Genomic DNA, 23,363 nt, shown 5'->3' on the forward strand with positions numbered 1-23,363 from the left:
AAAAGTCAAATAGTATTTCTGCAAGGTTGCTGAGATTTACTGCATCCCCAGTCTGTTACCACCTGAGTGAGAATATCCTGTAGAGAGGCCCTTGCCTGATGGTCTTTACTGGAGTCTGGAGGGGTACCAAGAGGGATAGGAGGTTTAGGGATGTGGGCTCAGAGCATACTGGAGAGAGGACTGGGGCTCCAAAGCCACAGAGACATGTTTGGAATAAGGTAGGAATGTCTGTGAACTATAGAACTGGTACCCTCAAATGTTGACTAAATTTTTTAATTGAAGCATAACTTATATTCATTCATTAAAGAATATACATCCTTAAATACGGGTTTTTACATTTTTATATATGTATATACTTTATAATTGCCATCTAGATGAAAATGTAGAATACAAATCTTTGCCAGTATTTTTCACTGGGAAATCCTTTTTCCCATTTGCTGCTTTATATTTTTAAAGGATGTATTTATTTGTTGGAGCACATGTACATGTGCAGGGTGGGGGAGGGGCAGCGGCGGAGGGAGAGAGAATCCCCAAACAGACTTCCTGCTGAGCAGGAGCCCAGTGTAAGGGACCTTGAGGTCATGACCTGAGCCAAAAATCAAGAGTTGCTTAACCAACTGAGCCACCTAGGTGCCCCACCCATTTACTGCTTTAATGCTATGGTTAAATATTGGTTTGATAGGCGTTTATTTGTCTGTCTCATTTGTGTTAAAATTTTGGATATTCTACAAGATTCTGTTTAGCTTAATGAGGTTGATAGCCATCATCATCATCACACAAAAGTTATGTATTTCTGAGGGGAAATATTTCAATGTAATAGGCTGGTTGAATATGCAGGTGCAAGGAATAAGACAAGGAGAGTGGTTATACTTAGGAAGAAAACCCTCCATATAGTTAAGATGAGGTGTGATTTGGAATCCTTCAAAAGCTGTTGTATAAAAAGAACCAAAGAAACAAACCACGTGTAGAATACAGAAAGGAATTTTAACTTTTTATAGGAAGGTTTGGTGCAGTAAATTGACGTATAATAAGCCGTACACATTTAAAATGTGCAGTTTGAATTTCAACCCATGTATAAACAGGTGAAACTATCACCCCACTAAAGATAATGAACATTATGCAACCTCCTACTAAAGATTCTTTGTGACCCTTTGTAATCTACTTCCCACTCCTTTAGACCCAAGCAACTTCCCTTTTGCTTTCTGTTATTATAGATCAGTGTGCATATTCTAAAATTTTATATATAATCAGATCCATGTAGTATGTATTTTTTGTCTGCCTTCTTTTACTCAGCATAATTATTTTGAGATTCATTCATGGTATTTTATGTTTTAATAGTTTATTTCTTTTTAATGCTGAATACTATTCCATTGTGCGGTTATTCTACAATTTGTTTATTCATGCATTCATTGATGGGAATGTGGGTAATTTCCTCTTTAGAGCTATTCCAGATAAGGCTTCATATAATACTCATCCACAAATCTTTGTATGCACATGTGTTTCATTTTCTTCTGGGTAAATATCTAGGAGTAGAATGTCTGGAGCATAATGCAACTTTAAGAAACTGCTAACCTGGGCACCTGAGTGGTTCATCTGGTTAAGCGTCTACCTTCAGCTCAGGTCGTGATCTCAGGGTCCTGGGATCAAGTCCTGTGTTGGGCTCCCTGCTCAGCATGGAGTCTGCTCCCATTCCCCTTGTTCCTCCCCACTGCTCATGCTGTCTTTCTGTCAAATAAATACGTAATAAAATCTTTAAAAAAAAAAAAAAACAGATATGCTAATCTGTTTTCCAAAGTGGTTGCATCATTTTATATTTCCATCAGCAGTGTGTTAGACTTCTAGTTTCTCCACATCCTTACCAACATTTGGTATGTTAAGAAATTTTAATTTTAACTTTAGTCATTTCAGTGGGTTATGTATTGGTACCCTCATTGTGTTTCTAATTTGTTTTTCTTTTCTTTTCTTTTTTTTTTGAGATTTTATTTATTTATTTGACAGTGAGAGAGAGATCACAAGCAGGCAGAGAGGCAGGCAGAGAGAGAGGGGGAAGCAGGCTACCCACTGAGCAGAGAGCCCCATGTGGGGCTCAATCCCAAGACTCTGAGATCCTAACCTGAGCCGAAGCCAGAGGCTTAACCCACTGACCGACCCCAGCGCCCTTTAATTTGTTTTTCTTGAATGAGAATTTTGACCATATTTTCATATGCTTTTTTTCCCCCTGGACCATTCATAGTATCTTTGCTTGGACGCTTGTTTAAATCTTTGTGCATTTAAAAAATTGTGTTGTTTTCTTAAAATTTAATTGCAGGAGCTCTTTATGTATTCTGGACACAAATCCGTTGTCCGATAAATGTTTTGTCAAGTATTTATTTCCAGTCTGTGTCTTCTATTTTTACTTTTGTAACAGCATCTTTTAAAGAAAAGTTTAAGAACAAAATTAAATGAAATGCATCTTTTTGTATTTATATATATATTTATATATAGTTAATGACTTTTTATATCCTACTTAAGAAATCTTTGCCAAACCTAAGGTCACTAAAATTTTCTTTGTTGCTCTCTAGCAGTTTTGGAGTTTTAGCTCTTAACGTTAAGTTCTATCATTCATTTCAGGTTCATTTTGTTAAGTGTTGAGGTATTGAGGTTCTTTTTCCCCCTTTCCCATATGACTATACAGTTGTACCAGCATTGTTTAGAGAAATTGAATTGCCTTGATACCTTTGTCAGAATCCATTGACCATATATATGGGGGTCTACTTCTGAAATTTCTGTTCCATTCCATTTATCTGCTGTCTTTGTGTCAATATTCTACTGAGTTGATTACAATGGCTTTAGGTCTTGAAATCAGGTGCTAAGTCCTTCAATGCTTATTTTCTTTTTCAAAACTATCTTAAACTTTGGGTTGTTTGCTTTTCTTTATATATTTTAGAATCATTTTGAAATTTCTACAAAAAGGTCTGCTGAGATTTTCATTAGTATTGCACAGAATATCTCAGTCAGGGGAGAATTGGTGTCTTAACAATATTGAGTCTTTGGGGGCACCTGTCGTGGTGCAGTCAGTTGAGCATCTGACTCTTGGTTGCAGCTCAGGTTGTGTGATCTTGGGGTTGTGAGATTGAGCCCCACATCAGGCTCTGTGATCAGGGCAGAGTCAGCTTGGAATTCTCTTTCCTCCTCCCTCTGTCCCACTTGCGTGCTTTCTCTCTAAAATGAATAAATCTTTAAAAAAAGTCTTTTAATTCACAAACATGGTACATTTTTCCATTTATTTAGGTATTCTTTATTTATTTAGGTATTCTTTCATTTCTCCCAGCCATGTTTTGTCAAATATATTCCTTTTCATATATTTTGATGATATTGTAAGTGGTTTTAATTTTAGTTTCTAATTGTTTCTTGCTAGTATTAGAAATATGGTTGGTTTTTGTATGTTGCTATCATATCCCGCCACTTTGCTAATCTTATTCTGGTAGGATTTTTGTGGATTTCTGAGATTTTCTGTTTGAATATGATGATATCTATATATAAAGACAATTTCACTTTCTCTTTTCCACTCTACATACTTTTCTTTTTCTTCTTGTTTGGCTAAACTTTCAATATGTTGAATAGGAGTAGTGAGAAGAAACATTCTTAACTTTGTTCTGATCTTAAAGGGAAAGTATTTTGTCTTTCACCATTTAGTATGGCATTAGCTTTGACTTTGATACATAATTTTTCTTAGTGTAAGAAAGTTCTTTTTGTTTCCTATATTCCCAAGATCTTTTTATCATGGAAGTATGTTGAATTTTAATCCTATGCCTTTCTTGCATCTTTTGAGATGCCTGTTTTTTTGTTTTTTTTGGTTTTTTTTAGTCTTTTATAAGTTGGATTACACTATTATTATCATTATTATTATTATTTTGGATGTTAAACCAATATGGCAGGGATAAATTGTACATAGTCATGATGTATCTGTCCTCTTTGTATACTCATGGATTACATTTGTTGAAATTTTAATGAGAATTTTTTTTAAGAATTTTTTCATATATAATAATGAAGGATATTGCCTGTAGTTTTTCCATTAAAGTGTATGTTTTTGGTATCAGTAATTCTGGCTTCATAAAATGGTTAGAAAGTTTCTCCTTTTCTATATTCAGGAGAGTTGGTGTTAAATTGGTATTTTTTTTCTTAAATATTTGGGAAAATTCGTCAGTTAATCTGTCTGGGCCTAGAGATTTCTTTGTGAGATTTTTAACTGGAGAACAATTCATTCACTACATCTAGGGCTATTCAAGTTAGCTATTTTTTCTTGACTGATTTTTGGCATTTTGAATTTTTGAAAGAATTTGTCAATCTCATAATCTGAATTGTTGACTAAATTAACAGAATTATTAATGATGCTCCCTTACTAGCCTTTTGTTTATAGAAAGTATAGTTGTGTCCATTCTCTCACTTTTTTCGTTTCTAATATGTGACTTCCGCTGTCTAGTATGGCTAGAGGTTTATCAATTTTATTCATCTTTTCAAACATTTTAAGAAGCTTTTGATTTCTTTGGTTCTTTATTTTCTGCTATTTCATTGATTTGTATTCTTTATTATTTTATTATATTCTATTTTAAGCTTAACTTGCTCTTCATTTTCTAATTTCTTATATTGGTCATTTCTTTGGGCAGGTGCGATAAAAACTATATTGATAAGATGTGGATGATTACTTATCTAAATAGTTGAAATGTGATGTTATGTATTATGTATATATGGATGCAATGTAGATGTTATCTACATATGCTATATGTCTTAGGTGATTGCATAGTGGAAATATATACAAGATAAAATCCCTATACAGTAGGTGAGTTGGCATATTATTTTAAAGGCAGTTTTAAGATGGCTATAATACCACTTGTAGTCACAGATACTTGATTGGTTTATTATTCCAAAGTTAATCTGTGCCAGCAGTAAATATACCAAACACCTCTGTAACCACTATTTCCAAGTGGACATTTACTGTAGCATGATATATGGCTTTTTAAAAGAGTAAACATGTTTAAACATCCAAAATTTTATAAGTCTTGAGTAAATATTTATGTTTTAAACTTCTTATTTGGAATATTTTCAAGCTTTCAGAAAAGTTCTAAGAATCAAAACAGAATTAAGAATATTCACATTCCTTTACCCAGATTCACCTATTATTTGAATAACTGTTAAACTGTTTTTAAAAGTAGCTGCTCCATTTTTTTACTCCCACCAGCAGCTTACTGGTTTCCAGTTTCTCCACATCTTCGCCAATGCCTTTTATTGTATACCTTTTTGATTATAGCCATCCTAGAATGTGTGAAGTGGTATCTTATTTCTTTTTTTTTTTTTTTAATTTTATTTATTTAGTTGACAGATAGAAATCACAAGTAGGCAGAGAGGCAGGCAGAGAGAGGAGGAAGCAGACTCCCCGCGGAGCAGAGAGCCCCATGCGGGGCTCGATCCCAGGACCCTGAGATCATGACCCAAGCCGAAGGCAGAGGCTTTAACCTGCTGAGCCACCCAGGCGCCCCTGGTATCTTATTTCTTACTTTGGTTTTGATTTGTATTTCTCTGAGGACTGTTCTTGAGTGTCTTTTCATGTGTTTATTGGCTATCCCCCCCGCTTTTTTGAAGAAATGTTTATTTAGATTCCTTGTCCATTTTTTAAAATTGGGATATTGGTCTTTTTTTTTTTAATTGAGTTGTGGATGTTCTCTGTATGTAGTCTGTGTACATATCCTTAACAGATGTATCATTTGCAAAAATTTCCCATTCTGTGGGTTATCTTTTTTACTTTCTTGATTGTGCCCTTTGAAGCACAAAGGCTTTTATTCTGAGGTCCAATGTGTCTGTATTTGTCTTTGATTGCTTAGCTATCTTAGATGAAAAATATTGCCTAACCCAAGGTTGGGAAGACTTCACTTGTTATCTTCTAAGGGTTTTATAGCACTTAAACTCAGATCTTCGATCCATTTAGAGTTACTTTTTGCATGTGGTGTGAGGTAGAGTCCAGCTTCATTTTTTTGCATGCAGTTATTCAGTTTTCCCAACATCGTTTGTTGAAAAGACCATCCTTTGCTCCCCTGAATTTCTTGGCACTCCTTCATAAATAGATTACTCATAAATGTGATTGATCTTTCTGGACTCTCAGTTCTATTCCATTAATCTGTACATTTATCATTATTCCTACTACCACACTGTCTTGACTAGTGTAGCTTTGCTACACTAAGTAAGTTTTGAAATCAAGAAATGTGAGTCCTCCACTATGTTCTTTTTCAAGATGGTTTTGGCTATTATGGGTCCCTTGCATTTTCTAAAGAATTTTAGGGTCAAATTATCAATTTAGAAAAAAGCAAGCAGTTGGGGGGAATATAGCAATCTCAGCATTACTAAGTTTTACAAATTTTTAACACCAAGTGTCTTCCCATTTATTTAGATTATCTTCTGCATATGTTGCTGGATGTGGTTTGCTGTATTTTGTTGAGAACTCAGTATCCATTTTCATAAAGGATATTGGTCTATAGTTTCTTTTCTTTTGATGGCTTTATCTAATTTTTGGTTTCAGTCTATTAAGGCCTCATAGAAAAAGTTGGGAGCTGTTTCCTTCTCTGTTAAAATTTGGAGGAGTGTGCGAAATATTGTTGTTAATTCTTTAAACATTTGGTAAAATTCATCAGTGAAACTATATGTTCCTAAGCTTTTCTTTGTAGGAAGATGTTTTGATTACTAATTCAACCTCTTGTTATAAGTCCATTCAGATTTTCTGTTTATTCTTCAGTTAATTTCAGTAGTTTGTGTCTTTCTAGGTATTTATTTGTTCATTTCATATGGGCTAAATTGTTAGTGTGTAGTTGTCACTAGTTACTCTTCTATAATTACTTCTCTGTAAGGTTCTTTTTTATTTCTGTTAGGTCTGCAGTCCTATTCCCTGTTTCATTCATGAATTTTTTGTTTGTCAGCCTAAGCTAAAAATTTGTCAATTTTGATGTTTTCAAAAGAACCACAGTTTTGTTCCATTAATTTCTCTTTTCTCAATTTTATTTATTTTCACTCTAACTTGTATTATTTTCTTCTTTCTACTTAGGTTGGGCTTGGTTTGCTCTTTTTCTAGTTTCTTAAGATGGTTGGTTAGGCTATTTGAGATCTTTGTTTTATTTTAATATAGACACAGAGCAGCTATAAATTTTCTTCTAAGCACTGTTTTCCCTGCATTTTATAAGTTTTGGTATTTTGTGCCTTGGTTTTTGTTTCTTTCAAAATATATTTTCTAATTTTTCTTCTGATTTATTTGACACATTAGTTATTTAGGATTTTTTTCTTCCAAGTATTTATTTAAATTTCATATAGTTAACATACATTGCAATATTAGTTTCAGTTGTAGAAATTAGTGGTTTATCATTTACATACAACACCTAGTGCTCATTACAGGTGCCCTGTTTAATACCCATCGCCTATTTAACCCATCCCCCTTCCCACCTCCCTTCTGCTAATCACTTCATTCTCTATGGTTAAGAGTGTGTTTCTTGGTTTGCCTCCCTCTCTCTTCTTTTCCTCTTTGTTCATTGGTTTCATTTCTTACATTCCACATATGAGCGAAATCATAGGGTATTTGTCTTTCTCTGAATTATTTTGTTTAGCACAATACTCTGTCTCCATCCACATTGTTGCAAATGGCAAGATTTCATTCTTTTTTATGCCAAGTAATTCCATTGCATGTGTGTGTATGTATCACATCTTCTTTATCCATTCATGGGATTGTTTTTTGATTTCCACATACTTTCTGAGTTTCCTTAGTTATACCGCGTTATTGGTTTCTAATTTTATTCCATGTTTTCTATTTGGTGAGACAACATTCTCATGTTTTCCTTTAGTTTTTTTTTTTTTTTTTTTTTTTTTGTTTGTCGTATATTTTCCTTTGTTTCTAACATACTTACAGTAGTTTATGGAACATTTTTTCCTAATAAGTCCTATGTCTGGACTTCCTTAGGGACAGTTTCTATCCACTGTATTTTTTCCCTGTGTATAGGCCACATTTTGCGCCCCCCCCCTTTTAAATATTGCTTATAATAGTTCACTAAAAACTAGGGAATTTCAGTTGCTGCACTTTTTAGTTTGATTTTCTAACATTCATTTTCCTTATTAATATTCTCTGTGGGACATCATTTTCATACTTTCTTTTAGTTCTTTACCCATGGTTTCCTTTAATTCTTTGAACATTTTTAATATAGCTGACTTAAAGTGTTTAATAATTCCAACATCTGGGCTTTTTCAGCAGCACTTTCTATTGAATATCCCTTCTCCTTTGTATGGGCCATACATTTGCCTTTCAACTTTATATTGAGAACTGGACATTTAAAGTAATATGTAATGTGGCAACTGACAATCAGATTTTTCTCCTCCTCAGGTTTGTTGTTGTTGCTGTTTGTTTCTTTTGTCTTTTCTGAACTAATTCTTTTAAGTCTCTTATTTGTCATAAATGGTCAGTGCATTTGGCTTGGTTAGTCTTATGGTCAGCCATTAAATTGAACAGAGGTTCCCTTAAATGCCTGGAATGAGTAATTCTCTCAGTCTCTGCTGAGAGGCTCTTTCAGCACACGTTCACTATCCAGGCAGTTGACAATTAGGCCTTAGCCTTCACATCCTGCTCACACAGAGCCTCAGTCAGGTATGAGAACATTTAGGCCTTCAGGTCTTTCCTGAGTATATGTACAGCCCCCTTGCACACGGCCCTCTAGATTGCCTAGAAGATGTTATAGCTTTCTGGTTTTTGTTTTTTTAAGATTTTATTTATTTGGGAGAGAGAGAGAGTGCTCAAGCAAGGGGTAGAGGCAGAAGCAGAGGAAGAAGCAGGCTCCCTACTGAGCAAGAAGCTCTATGCTGGACTTGATCCCAGGACCTTGGGATCACCACCCAAGAAGGTGGACGCTTAACCAACAGAGCCATTCCGGTGACCCAAGATGCCATAGCTTTTTAAAGCCCATGTGGACATCTCATTCCCAACTTTTCCTTTTAAAAAGCTCTAGCGTTAGGTTATCGTTTGGCCTTTTATCCATCATCTCAAGCTACCTAGATTGTCTCAATGGCAACATCTTGTGAAAGAATGCTACACTATCATGACTTGGGTATTGACATTCTGATAGCTGAGTTTAATTTTTGCCATTCTCATAATGTGGTTTTAGTTTGCATTTCCCTGCTGGCTAATGATGTTGCATGCCTTTTCTTGCATTCATTTTGCCATCTTATTATTTATTTTGGTGAAACGTCTGTTTCTCTCTTTTGCCTCTTTTCTAATTGGATTATTTCTTCAGTTTTGAGAGTTGTTTGTATATTCTAGATTCTATCCCTTTGTTGAATATATGTTTACACAAATATCCACCCTAATTTTCACCTTCTGTAGTTTTTGCCCTTGTCTTAACAGGGTCACTGGAGGGTAAAAGTTCTAGATTTTGATGAGGTACAGTTTTTCATTTTTATCTTTCCTGAATTGTGATTCTGGTGTCAATTCTAACAACTCTTTTCCTAGCCTTGGATCTTGAAGATTTTCTCGTTAATTATTTTTTTAAGGTGTCACAGTTTTGCATTTTAGATCCATGATCCCTTTTGAGTTAGTTTTGTAAAGAAGTGAGATTAAGGTGTTTTGGTTCTTGCCTCTGGATGTCTAGTTGCTTTTTTGTTTGTGTGTTTTGGAAAAGTTGTACTTTGTCCAGTGAATTGCTTTTGTAGTTTTGTCAAAATCAAGTGGGGATATTCGTTTGGGTCTACTTCTCGGTTTTCTTTTTGTCTGAGTGGTTTATATGTCTATTTGTCCACAATAGCATGCTCTAATGATAAAGGTATTGTAAGATATAATATCTGTTAGAGTGATACCTCCCACTTCATTCTTACTTTTGAAGATTGTTTTAGTAATTCTTGGGTTTATGCCTTTCCATCTAATTTTTAAAATAAGCTTGTGTTAGTCTGCAAATAATTATCCTGGTATTTTCATAGGTTTTATGTTAAATCTATAGGTTGGTGTGGGAAGAATTGACATCTTTACTAGTTTGATTCTTCTAATCCATGAACATGGTGTATCTCCACATTTATTTCAGTCTTTTTAAGATTTTTTTTCATTGGCATTTAGTGTATTTAGGTATATTATTCTGTACTTGTTATCTTAGATTTAATATCTAATTATTTCATGTATTTATAAATGGTATGGTGGTTTTAATTTTGGTTTCCATAGGTTTGTTGTTAATATGTAGAAATGCAGTTGATTTTGGGGATTTGACCTTTATTCTGCAACTTTGCTAAATTTGCTTATTAGAGGTGGTTTTTTATTTGTTTGCTTTTGAGTCATTGGGATTTTTATATAGATAGTTATGTAACCTGCAAATAGAGATAGCATTATTTCTTTTCCAGTGTATAGGTTTTTCTTTTTCTTGCTTTGTTGTAGTGACTAGAACTTCTGGTATTGTGTTAAGAATGGCAAGAGCCACATCTCTGATGTTCCCAGTCTCATTCTTTAACCATTAAGTAAGGTATTACCTGAAGGTTGAGGTAGATCTACTTTTCTCCAGTCTTGTTGAGAGTTTTTGTTATGAGTGTGTGTTGGGTTTTGTCAAATACACTTTCTGTTTCAGTCAGTATGGTCAAGTAATTTTTCTTCTGTAGCCTCTTGGTAGTGGTGAATTAAATAGATTGTACAAGACTGGCTTAAATCTTAAAAACAAATAAATCTCATTGGTCATGATGTGTAATTTTTTTATACATTGCTGGATTCAATTTGTTAATAGTTTGCTGTGTTTTTGTGTTTTGTTTTTTGGTCCAAGTTAATGAGATGTAGTGTGTAGTTTGTAGTTTGGTTTTTTTTTTTTAATTATCTGCAGGAATTAAAAAAAAATTTAACACATATGTAACACAAACTTCACTATTATTTTTATAGCATAACATTAATTATATTCACTGTTGTGCTATCATTACCATTATCTATTCAAAACTTTTTCATCATCCCAGACAGAGACCCAGTAACCATTAAGCAACAACTCCCACTCCCCCTTATTTCATCCCCTGGTAACCTCTGATGTATTTGCTGTCTCAGTGAATTTGCCTATATTAAATATTTCATTTAAGTGGAATCACAATATTAGTCCTTTGGGGTCTGATGTATTTCACTTAGCATAATATTTTCAAGGTCCATCCGTGTTTGTAGTATGTATGAGAACTTCATTTTTATTACTGAATAATATTCCATTGTATTTATATATCTGGTTTTGTTCACTCATCTGTTGGTGGACACTTGGGTTGATTCTATTATGTCTGGATACTATTTAAATTTTTTATTTTAGCAGGCAGTCAGCCTGTTTAGGTTTATCACAGAGATCCTTTTGTGAGCTATGGTTGCAGAATAGTTTAAGAGCCTTTATATTATTATTTTGATCTGCTTGTTTTATATAGTGCCTCTAGTACTCCCCCTAATCCCTGCTTGTGCTGGGAAGGGGGAACATAGTAGGATATGCTTCAGTGTATTAGTGATTTTCTGTTGCTTATTTAGAGTAGTTGGTGGTTCTCAGACATTCATTTTAAAACTTAAGTTTATTGATCATTTTATATAAATTAAGCATTTCAGGATAAAATGAAAATTAATTATGGTATTTTATCATAACTGTGAAGTTAATTTTGAAAATATATGTGCCACACCTCTTTGGATATGTGATGTGTTTCTGGCATATCTGAGTTGCATAAATCTGTATTTTAATTTGGAGTAAATAACATGGACACAGCATTTTTAAGGGGTTGGTAATATTGAGTGATCTTGGTAAAATTAGAATTTGACATATATAAATTCCTTTGTACTTTTAATGTGGGAAGAAGATAACTTAGGTGTATATTACATCTTTCAGATAAGAAAATTAATGAGGGGGAGAAACAAGGTTTCAGTCAGGGTATCTTTACAGATAGAAGGGACTCACACAAATCTAGTCCAGAATGTTTAAAAATTTTTGTTAGTGATCGTATGTTGAAATAAAATCCTGAGCAAGTGTAACTGTAAAAGATAAAATCATTAACAATGATGAATTCTGAAATAATAATGCCATTATTTTAACCAGTTTTTTTATCTGCCATTTTTCAGACTTTGTGCTAGATGACAAGCAAATCAGGAACAAGTGATGAGTTAGAATAGGGCAGATGATAGAGGATGACTGAGAGCTGCTTGGAACAGTCATGGGAAACCTGGCTCAGGGATGGTGTTCTGGGAGAGACTTGAAGGAGAAGACACTAGCTAGGAGAAGAATATCCCAGGCAGGGTGGTTGTTTGATACAGGATTTGAGTGCCCTTCCAAGTCCTGCCTGTGTGGCCCTTTCTTTGCTTCCTAGTTATTAAAAAAAAGTCACTTACTTAACTAGCCCAACCTCCTTCCCTGTGGGTAAGGAGACCATGAAGGCTAGAAGGTAGAGAATCAGTGGTGACAGCCTAGAATTCCAATGCCTGGTATACATACACGCGTGCGCACACACACACACACACACCCATATGATACATATTTCTACTGCTTATTTACATTCATTGTTTTCATCAATTATTTGCGAAGATGTGTGAAAACAGGCAGATTGTAACATTCAGGAAAAGAAATCTCTAGCTAAAAGAAAGAAATTATAGTAGAGAAAAATTTGCCTTTAAAGCAAAGGTATTTTGCTTGTGTCATTCATTACTAAATGAAATAGGGAAGTAAACAAACTCAATTATTAAACGTATGTTTTGAAAGTGATTAAAGACCGACATGTGGAGATTTTTACACTGTATGGAAATGTCTTTATTACCCTCAGACATCATGGAAATGTGGGCGGATACAGGGACCTTAAAGTACATCTTATGGAGCCCAGGTTCACAGAGTTAATGCCTGCAAAATCATAAAAGCCAGAAATATAAATCCCTTCCTTCTTTCCTCACTTGTTATTGGAAATATATGCCTAATTTTAGAAATTAGGTTGCTTCAAGGTACCATTAAGTCATGGGGCGCCTGGGTGGCTCAGTGGCTTAAAGCCTCTGCCTTCGGCTGAGGTCATGATCCCAGGGTCCTGGGATCGAACCCCGCATCGGGCTCTCTGCTCAGCAGGGAGCCTGCTTCCTCCTCTCTCTGCCTGCCTCTCTGCCTATTTGCGATCTCTCTCTCTGTCAGATAAATAAATAAAAATCTTAAAAAAAAAAAAAAGGTACCATTAAGTCATAATGTCAAATTTACTTTGTAAGTAAATAGTGATAGGTTTAGAACCATAGATTCTGGGGTCCTTTTGCTGAAATTTATAGTCTGTCTCTAGCCGCTTTTCTTGCTGGGTGACCTCAAGCATAGCCTCATTGTGCCTACTTATTTTAAAATGGAATCTCTAATGGCTGTGTCATACCTTTAGTTTGAAGGCTAATAGTAATATAATGATGATAATTATTGGATATTATTCTCATTTCTATTACATCTAGTTGCTGTTTGAACTGGGGAACATTGGGACAATCTGGGATTTATTTAAAATACAAAATTAGGCAGAAAGTTCTTAGGAGAGGAAATAGCTCTAAGTTGTGGTTTTGATTCCAGAAACAGGGGAATTGGGCTTGCTTAGGTTACTTTTTGTATTTCACAGCCTAACACTGTTAACACTTTAAATGATTAAGTACTTATCTGGTGTCAGTTGTATTTTTCTAGGCATAAAATTTGAAGTTCTTATAACTGGCCATTTAATGGTTTCCTTACCCCCTCCCCATTTGTTTTTGTTTTTTTTTTAAGATTTTATTTATTTATTTGACAGAGAGAAATCACAAGTAGGCAGAGAGGCAGGCAGAGAGAGAGAGGAGGAAGCAGGCTTCCTGCTGAGCAGAAAGCCTGATGTGGGGCTCGAACCCAGGACCTGGGATCATGACCTGAGCCGAAGGCAGCGGCTTAACCCACTGAGCCACCCAGGCGCCCCTATAACTGGCCATTTAAAGTGAAATATCTTAACTTTATTTCATGCCTGTGTTGAATCCTATTCATTTCTATATCTTTTAAGGGAAACTGATGATATATGACACAGTATTTTCCTTTTAGGTCTTTATGAAATAGCTGCTGTTACTAATTTTTTCAACTAAGGTAATTCCTGTTTTTTAAAAAGCTCCTAATTAAAAATACAATACAACCAAATTATGTTGCTGTCATTATCTTTATGTAGGAAAGTTCTCCTCAATTAGCTAAAGGTCTGATATAGCTTGATGATGGGAAGTTAGGTGATAGTCGTTATATTATAACTCTAATAGCAGCCTCCAAATAGATCATGTGTCTGGTACTTTCTTACTGAAAGCTTCCAACTGGGAGCTCCTACTTTTTGTCTCTTCCATTGTGAGCATCTGGCTCTTCAGCTAATTCTTGTTAGTTCATTGTGTTCTTACATCAGTAAATCTGTCTTCAACAGGAGTATAACTGAAAGATATTTTCTGGATCATCTAAATTTCAGTTTATGTTAAAAGGTAGAGGAAGGGAGGGTAATGGGCTGGTGAGGGTAATGGGCTGGGTGAGCTAGGTAGAGTCCTTCACAGTATGGATCTGAAACTAACCACAAGCTAGGACTAGATAACAAACCGGAAAGAGATCATTTGCATCAACAAATGCAAATACTGGTACTTGCATCTGAGCAAAAAAGGTGGGATTTCCCTCATGCACTCAGTATTTATGGAGTGTTCTCTACATTGAGAACTGATGGGGAATGAGCAGTGGAGCAGACTGACACAGGACTTCCCCAAAATAAAATTGGGATGTGGTTTCTAAAACAATGGAAAAGTGATACTCGGCAGGCAGGAAATACCGTTGAGTTAGGTAACGTGGTGATCTAATTAGCTGGTATCCTACTTGCTGCTTGACTTTCAGCTTTAGTCAGGCTGGAAAAGCCAGGTATGTGGGATGAAATAGTAAGCTGCTTCCCTGACGAATACTCAAAGATCAAGAAAGAGGAGTCAGTGAATGTTGTTTTTTAAAAGTTAACTTTTTATTTCATTAATTTTTTTTTTTTTTTTTTAGTAATCTCTACACCTGCTGTGGGGCTCAAACTTGCAGCCCCAAGATCAGGAGTCACATGCTCTTCCGACTGAGCTATCCAGGCAGCTCCCCAAAATAAACTTATTTTAAAACACCTTTAGATTTATATAAACATCTTAAAGATACCACAATTTCCATCCTCCCCACCCTTTCCCCTATTATTAACACCTTACATTAATATAGTACCTTTTTTTAAACAAATAATGAACCAGTATTAATGCATGATTATTAACTAAAGTCCATATTTTATTCAGACTTCCTTAGTTTTTACGTAATTTCCTTTTTCTTTCCTAGCGTCCGCCCCCAGGTAACATATTACATCTAGTAGTCCTATCTGCTTAGGCTGCACCAGTCTGTGACAGACAGTCTCTTAGACTTTACTTCTTTTTGATGACTTTGACAGTTTTCAGGAGTACTGCTCAGATATTTTGTAGAATGTTTCCTGGTTGGGATTTGTCTGTTTTTCTCATAATGAGTCTGGGGTTATGTGATTTGGGGAGAAAGACCACAAAGATAAGATACCATTTTTATTATGTCATATGAAAGATACGTACTGTCAGCATGACATTTCACTTGGGATGTTGACCTAGATCATCTTACTGAGGTCACATTTGTCAGATTTCTCCACTGTAAAATTACTCTTTTTTCCCCTCCTTTCCATACTGTTTTTGGAAGGAAGTCCCTATGTGCATCCCACACTTGTTAAAAGATGGGGAGTTATCCTCCATCTTCTAGATCCATAAATTATTTAGAATTCTGTCTGGGGGTCTTGTATCTTCTCCTCCATTTATTTATTTATTCAATCATTTATTTATATCAGCATGGACTCATGGCTCTTTATTTTATATTTTGGGCTGTAATCCAACACTGTTGTACTGCTCACGTTGTTCCAGGTTTGGCTATATGGGAACTCTTTCTGTTAATTCTTACATCCCTTTGACAAATTCTCATCAGTACAGTATTTTGGGGTTTTTTTGGATGGTTAGCACTTGCTGGGGTGTCATTACTTCTAGGCCCTCTCAACTGACAAAGCAAGAAAATATATGTGTGTATGCTAACCCTTTCATACACACATATTTATGAATATTTCTATACATAACGAATATTTCTATACATCTATATTAAACTAAATATGAGGTCATACTGATGTTGCCAACTCAGTTCAGTTCCACTTGGATCATGATTGCTTCTTCCCCTTGCTTTGGCATACACTCTTAATCCAGTAGTGAGAAGTCTGACTTTCACTTTCTGTGTCTTTAATTGTTCAGTTCCAGTAAACATGGAAGCGACATGAGAATTGTTAACCCAAGCTCCCATGGGAAATGACTTTATCAATTAGGGTATAGTGCTTACAGTTTCTTTTTCTTTAGGGTTTTACCTTTAGTCATAGATTCTACTCACTTTCGCATGACTCATGTTAGCATCTTTCTCCATTCTAACCCACACTTTAGTAAGGTGGTTTCATACATTTGTAATATAGTTAAATTATCTTGTCATATTCATTTCATCTCAGGACCCCCTGGTTTCCTAAATGATTTTTTTAAATTGCATACAGTAAGTTCACTCTAAAGTTCTGTCTTGATGAATGCATAGCGCTGTGTAGCTTCCATTCCTGTGTCCTTCAGAATAGTTCCACTGCTCTGAAAGATTTCCTTTGCTTCACTTACATCTTCTTTCCTCTCCCCAAACTTCTATCAATCATTGGTCTTTTCACCATCTCTGTAGTATAACCTTTTCCAGAGTGTCATACACTTGGAATCAAACAGTATATAGCTTTTTATTTCACTTTTTATCACTGAATAATATTTCATTTGTGGAGGGACTGTAGTTTGTTTATCTACTTGTCTATTGAAGAACATCACCTTGACTGTATCCAGTTTAGAGTGATTATGAATGGAACTGCTATACAGAATTGCTTGCAGCTTTTTGTATGGACTTAAGTTTTCATATCAGTTGGGTAAATACCTGTGAGTACAACAACCAGACCATATGAAAAAAGTATGTGAGTTTTTTAAATATCTTGTCTTTGTATTGTACATAGTTTCTTGGAGTGCAATAATCTCCCCTTCCCATTTTCTTTGCCTGTTCTCCCTCCAAGTCTCTTTTGACTGTTGATTCCAGGTCTTATTATCGCTATAAAAGAGCTTGTCTTTTTAATTTTTTTTTTTTTAGTAATTGAACCTTTGATGATCTTTTCCATGTGCTTGTGATATTTTCAGTTAACTGTTGGTGAAAATAATCAGCTGCATCTAGCTGAATTTGTTTTGTGCTTTCTGGAAGTACGGCAGAAATATATTTGGCAGGTGGCTTACACAGCCTATAGGTTGTTACAACTACTTTCTAAATAGGTTGTCTTGTTTTATTTTATAGTATTTTATAGTTGCTAAAATCCTGAAGGATTGCACTTTCCTCTTTAACCATCACCCTCAAGCAGTATGTTTTTTTAAAATATATAATTGTATTTATTAATCTTAAGGTAAAAGATATTTATTTAAATCATATTTATGTTTCTGTAAAGTGATAGTATGTTTTGTTTCCTTCACAGCATTTATTCAGTCGGAGAGCATAATAGAAGTACTACGGTTTGATGATGGAGGGTTACTACAGGTAATTTTATTTTAAGTTGAAAAATTATCTGAGTGTCAAACCTTGAATTTTATCAGATTGTTATTGATCTTTAAAAAATGTAACTGGTTTCTGTGAAATATATTTTATGAGCTTTATACGCAGACAATTCTGTAACAAAAACCTCCTTAGCTATATGAATTATTTTTTAAATTAATTATTTCTGGGGGTGGTTTGGGAGGTTACATGGGGAGAGTCAGATCAGGGGCAGTGGAACTGGTGGTTAGCTCTGTGAGTATAGAACCAGTGAGTGAAGTACTCAGTTCAAATGTCAGACCTCAGAATATTTATCTGGAAGAAGACTTCTCTAGAATATAAGTTCTGTAGATATACATCTGTATCATCTTTCCACTTGCCATTCTAAGCCACATCTTTAAATATATTATACATAAAATTGGAAGGTATAATCTGGTGTCCTGCCTTTCAGACCTAGCACAGATATCCCATGAAGCCTCTTTTAGTCTCCCTAGCTAAAAATCAGTTCCGGAATTTCAGAACTAAAAAAGAGAGTAAAGGCATCTTAACCACCCCTCTGATTTTTATGACTGAGATGTTTTCTTCCCTTCTTCCAAACTTTTATCATATTCTATGCTTGTTTTATAATACTTACACTTTTGTAATTATAACATGTGTTTTCAAGTACCATCTGTTTGGTAGCATGACTCACAATTGTCCCAAGGTTTAGTTTAAGAAAGGTGCCAAAGATCCCATTACTTTGTGGTAATGGCTAGTATTAGAATTCTCGTCTTCTCATTCCAGGTGTTATTGTTTGTCTTTCTCTTATGTGATGCTTCCTATGATGTATTTATTTATTTACTTAATTAAAACGAAGTACACAAGTTAAGCAGTTCTGAAAACGTATAATCTGGTGTCCTGCCTTTCAGACCTAGCACGGATATCCCATGAAGCTTGTAATAATGGTAGGAAACTAAAAGTTAGATTAAGGCAATAGAGAAAAAATAATTGTGCTAGCAACCTCAAATAAGATTTCTGTTTGCATTTTATCACAAATTTAGATTTCAGACCATAAACTAGAGAGAACAAGAAAAAAAGTGATGGGTTTTAAGGTTCTTTTTCCTCTGACAATAAAGCAAGTAAGTGTTCTGAATAACTTTTTTCTTGCTTCCAAATTTTTAAATAAGCATATCATTCATACCTTTACATAAGAGATGTTGAGAAACATAGCAGGCAGTGTCTACATGGTACTTCCAGAAAAGTGTTTGTATAGCTTTTTATATTGAAAAACTGAATAAAAACTTAAGATATATAATCTCAAATTTTGTAAAGCCACCGTACTAGAAAATGAGCTTAGTCTCTTTTTTCTAGTTTTTTAATCTGTTGCAAGCTGAGAACTTAGAGAACCTATAGGCATGACTGTTTTAAATACCTCCCTTTAAGTGGTTTGCAGGATCTGGATAATAGGCAAATGACTGAATTTCTGGAAAAATTCTCCTTTATTGATTGATTGAAGAAGGACCCATGTTCTATACGAACTAGACATCTAGGTTGCAAATGGTAATTCATTTTGAAAATTCTGGAGCTTGATTGGTGTTTTTGTCTGGGGAGGCTGTTCGTCCCTGTCTACATGGATTTAGCTGTGGAAGAGCTTGTAGACTGCTATGTGCCTTGCTCATCCTCTTTGAGTTTTCAAAATGCTTGGGCAGGAGCTTGGTTGAGACCTCGTTTAAGACCTCTCAGGAGTTCCCTAGCAAAGGTAATTTTAGACAGGAACAATGTTGAAGGTAGGTGGTACCAGTTGGTTACCTCAGCCACAGTGAAACCTCACTAAGACTCCTGCAGTACATCTAATGTCAAGATGCTGTAGTGTATTATTTATCCCCAGGTAGCAGAATATAAGACCCTTTTGAATAGATACATGTAAATTGTTCATTTTAATATTGAAGAATATTTCCTAGGAACAACAGTTTTGATGTTTGACATAATGATTCTTTCTAATGATAATTTACCAGTGGCTTAAACCATTTCTTAAACAACTCCTGGGTTTCAGCTTCCTGGGTTTCTTATGGTATGATTAGAACAGAAGTATTTACATGTAGCATTCCTATGGCAGAATATATTATCAAGGTTTTTCAAATTAAATTATAACTAAATCAGGGAGCGGGTCGAAGCAACAGCCTTGTATTGCATTATTTAAAATGAGCATTTTGCCTGAGACCATTCCTTCTCTGATCCTGAATTCTATGTTAAATTCATGCCGCTTGGCTCATAGTAACTTTTTAAGCCCCGAAAATTAATTGATGATAAGTCCATAAAAATTGCCAAAGCTCATAAAAAATTTGCTAGAAACTTTGGATTTACCTTCCTTGTTTTTTAAAGATAAGGAAAATGAGGCTCATAGACACTAAATAATTTGCTCAGTATTCAATTACTAGTGCAGGATTCCAGCATTCAGTAAGTAACCAGCCTTTCTGCTTTCAGAGCTCTTTCCACAGCACCATGTATTTGCTGTTTCTCCCAGTGCATTGCCTGGGTTACCATTAATAATATTAGGTTGTGATTAGAAATCACAGTAATCCTCTTAGCACATGTTTTCTGTAGTTGGTGCTTTGGCCATCGCCATTCCTGTTTGGCAGGGCTACTAAGATTTGGTATATAGAATATAGAAAGATAAATAATTCCTAAGAGGATCACAGACCCTGAGAATTCTGCTTATCAATAGAAGACTCTTAACCATAGGGCTTGCAGGTCAAGAAGTATCTCAAACTACCATTTCAACCCTAACTGATGTGAGTGGTTGGCTCTTCTTGACCCATTCCTTTGATCAATCGATTATAAGATTGAATAACAAAAGATATACTTAAAAGCCTTAATCTGTTTCCTAATCTTTCCTTTTTTTTTTTAAGATTTTATTTATTTATTTGTCAGAGAGAGAGAGAGAGCATACAAGCAGGCAGAGTAGCAGGAGAGGCAGAGAGAGAAGCAGGCTCCCCACTGAGCAAGGAGCCCGATGTGGGACTTGATCCCAGGATCCTGGGATCATGACCTGAGCTGAAGGCAGTGGCTTAACCCGCTAAGCCACCCAGGCGCCCCCTAATTTAACTTTCTTATAAACAAATGAAGATAAAGCCCAAGGAAAAGGCTGGCTTTGTATTTTCCTTTTCCTTTCATCTCTTTTCCTTTCCTCCCCACCTTCCCCTTCCCCTCCCCTCCTCCCGTCTCCTCCCCTTCTTTCTCCTCTCCTCTCATCTCCTCTCCTCTCCTCCCCTTTCACGGGTCAAGAAACAGAAATATTCTTTTCATTGTATGCTCATTGGTCGTTCTCATAACCTATAGGCACCTATTACCTCTGCTCACTACCTGGCTTTCAGGTACCGAAGGCAGGATTAGCTAGAACTCCTATTTTTTAAGTACTTGCTGGAGTCTCAGCTAGTTCATTAATTGGCCCCAAATTTCAGTGCTAATAAGGGGTCCAAGGAGAATAAGAAGCAATTTTGATTCTAAAGCTCTTAACACTTAATACTTTCCATTGGTCTATTGCCTAAAGGTTAAGTAACAAGGTTGCCTTAAAAGAAGGAGATAAATTCCTAATTGCTGTGCTTAGAAGACAGTTCAGGTCTAAGAGATCTTTTCATACATACATAATAGATAACAGATTCCACTTCGTTGTGCCCCCAGTATTTCAGCTACAGGACCATGGTTAGTCAGCCAAAGTTGTTCATTTATAGAAATAACTTTCTTCCCAGTCTTCTCAGAGGAAGGTTGGGGAAAAGATTATGGAAAGTTTGTCTACTATTCTGTGTCAGGTTGTTGGGAAAGGACTATGGAGACCTTCCTTAACTAGACAATTATTTGCAACATACCAAAACACTCAACAGAATAAGCAAGTAAGCATATAGTTTGGTTGTTTAGTAGTTCTCTTGTTCTTGGGTGAGCTTACATTTAAAAGATAATAATTTTTAAAGATAGCCATAGTAAAACTTAACAGGAGTTGTAAAGAGGTTATTGGGAATAACTTGAGCTCCTAAACAAGTTTTTTTAGTTTCTGTAACTAAAAGGAGTTGGAGTTGAAGCCATTGGAAGCTGTGCATTCTAGAAAATGAATCAGGTTTATTCTAGACGTAGGCAGGTGTAAATGGTTTTAAGTACTCAGTTAGGGATCCTATATTGAGTCTTCCTGCAAGAAGTATAAAGACAACTAAGAATTTGATTAATTTCTTTTTCTTTAATTAAGGTGTTTGTTGTGAGATATAATTCATATATACATGCATAAAATATGGGGTTTTTTTGCAAAGCAAACACCTATTTATAACCATCACCCCAGTTAAAAATTAAAAACATGCCAACACTCTCATAAGTTCCCCCCTGAAGCTCTCTCTAAGTCACTATCCCCAAGATTTGGTCATAATCCTGAAGTGTATGATAATTTCTTTCCCTAGAAGTCTTAACTATCTAAGCACGTGTCTCTAAACACTATAGTTCATCTGTTTTTTGGAGTTCATACCGTTTGTATTCTTTTTTTCTCCAGCTTTTTGTTAGTGTTAAGTTTCAGAGATTCTCTGTGCTGTTGAGTGTGACTGCGGTTATTCATTTTCCTTGCTGAACAGTATTGCATTATTTGAATATGGCCCAATTTATATATAATTTATGCTGTTATGGACATTTCACTTGTTACCAATTTGAGCTATTATAAATAAATGGTGTCTCTTGGTGAACATATGCATTTCTGGTAGAGTTGAGTGTAATGCTGGGATATAGGTTATGAATCTTCTGTTTTAGTATGTAATGCCATATGGTTTTCCAAAGTGCTTGTTCCAGCTTACAGTTCCATCATTAGGAAGTGTTCTGCAGTACTTCATATATTTTTTTAAAAGTATTCTGAAGAGTGAGTGATAGTATCTTATTGTACTTTTAATTTGCATTTCTCTGATTCCTAATAAGGTGGAATAACTTTTCATGTTTATTTGACCATTTGGATATCTTTTGTGAAATCTCAGTTAAACCTTTGGCCCTGTTTAACTGTTGGGTTGCATGTCTTTTTTCCTCTTGTGTGATAGGAGTTCTTTTTAAATCTGGTACAATTCTGGTTATATATATTAGAAGTATCTTCTGCTTGGTGGATTACCCTTTCCACACATAATGGTGACTTTGATAAACAGAAATTCTTACTTTTAATTAATTTTAATGTAGTTTAAACTCTATTTTCCATTACAGTTTATACTTTTTCTGTACTGCTAAGAAAATATTTTCCTATCCAAGGTCATAAAAATATTCTCCTGTATTATTGTATAAAATACAGATATTTATTGTTTTGCCTTTCATAATTATAGGTATAATTCTAACTGAAATTGACTTTGTTATTGGTGTGAGGTCATAGTTTTATTTCTCATATAGATATTGACTTGTCCCAGTACCCTTCATTGTTCCCCAATATTTTCTTTCCCCAGTATTCTTCAGTGACACTTTATTCATAAGTCAAGGATCCATGTATGCATGAATCTATTTCTGGGCTCGGTTGCCTTTTCTCTTCTATAAAAGTAGAAATTCATATGGGCCAACATAAAATACAGAAATGCAATTGTTTTTTATATATTGACTATTACTGCAAACTAGCTAAATTACTAGTTTCTAAAAACTTATCTGTAGATGCTCTGGACTAGGTCCATAAATTATCATAGTCTTAAGTTAATAACATTGTATTTCTAACTTTACAGTCCTTTTAGCTTTTAATTCTTTCTCTTGCTTCACTTTACTGGCTAC

The 23,363-nt window shown here is 35.0% G+C and overlaps 1 protein-coding gene across 3 annotated transcripts in view; it reads left to right on the top strand.

Moving 5' to 3' along the window:
- TMEM131 (transmembrane protein 131) overlaps positions 1-23,363 on the top strand; it is a 225,142-nt gene that overhangs the window by 41,841 nt on the left and 159,938 nt on the right. For all 3 annotated transcript variants that reach the window (XM_047743793.1, XM_047743792.1, XM_047743791.1), the window contains exon 2: positions 17,566-17,627. In XM_047743793.1, the coding sequence (XP_047599749.1) occupies positions 17,566-17,627 (62 nt within the window). The remainder of the gene's footprint in view (positions 1-17,565; positions 17,628-23,363) is intronic.

Source organism: Lutra lutra, chromosome 9, assembly GCF_902655055.1.
Source record: "Lutra lutra chromosome 9, mLutLut1.2, whole genome shotgun sequence".
In the NCBI taxonomy this organism is placed as follows: domain Eukaryota; kingdom Metazoa; phylum Chordata; class Mammalia; order Carnivora; family Mustelidae; genus Lutra; species Lutra lutra.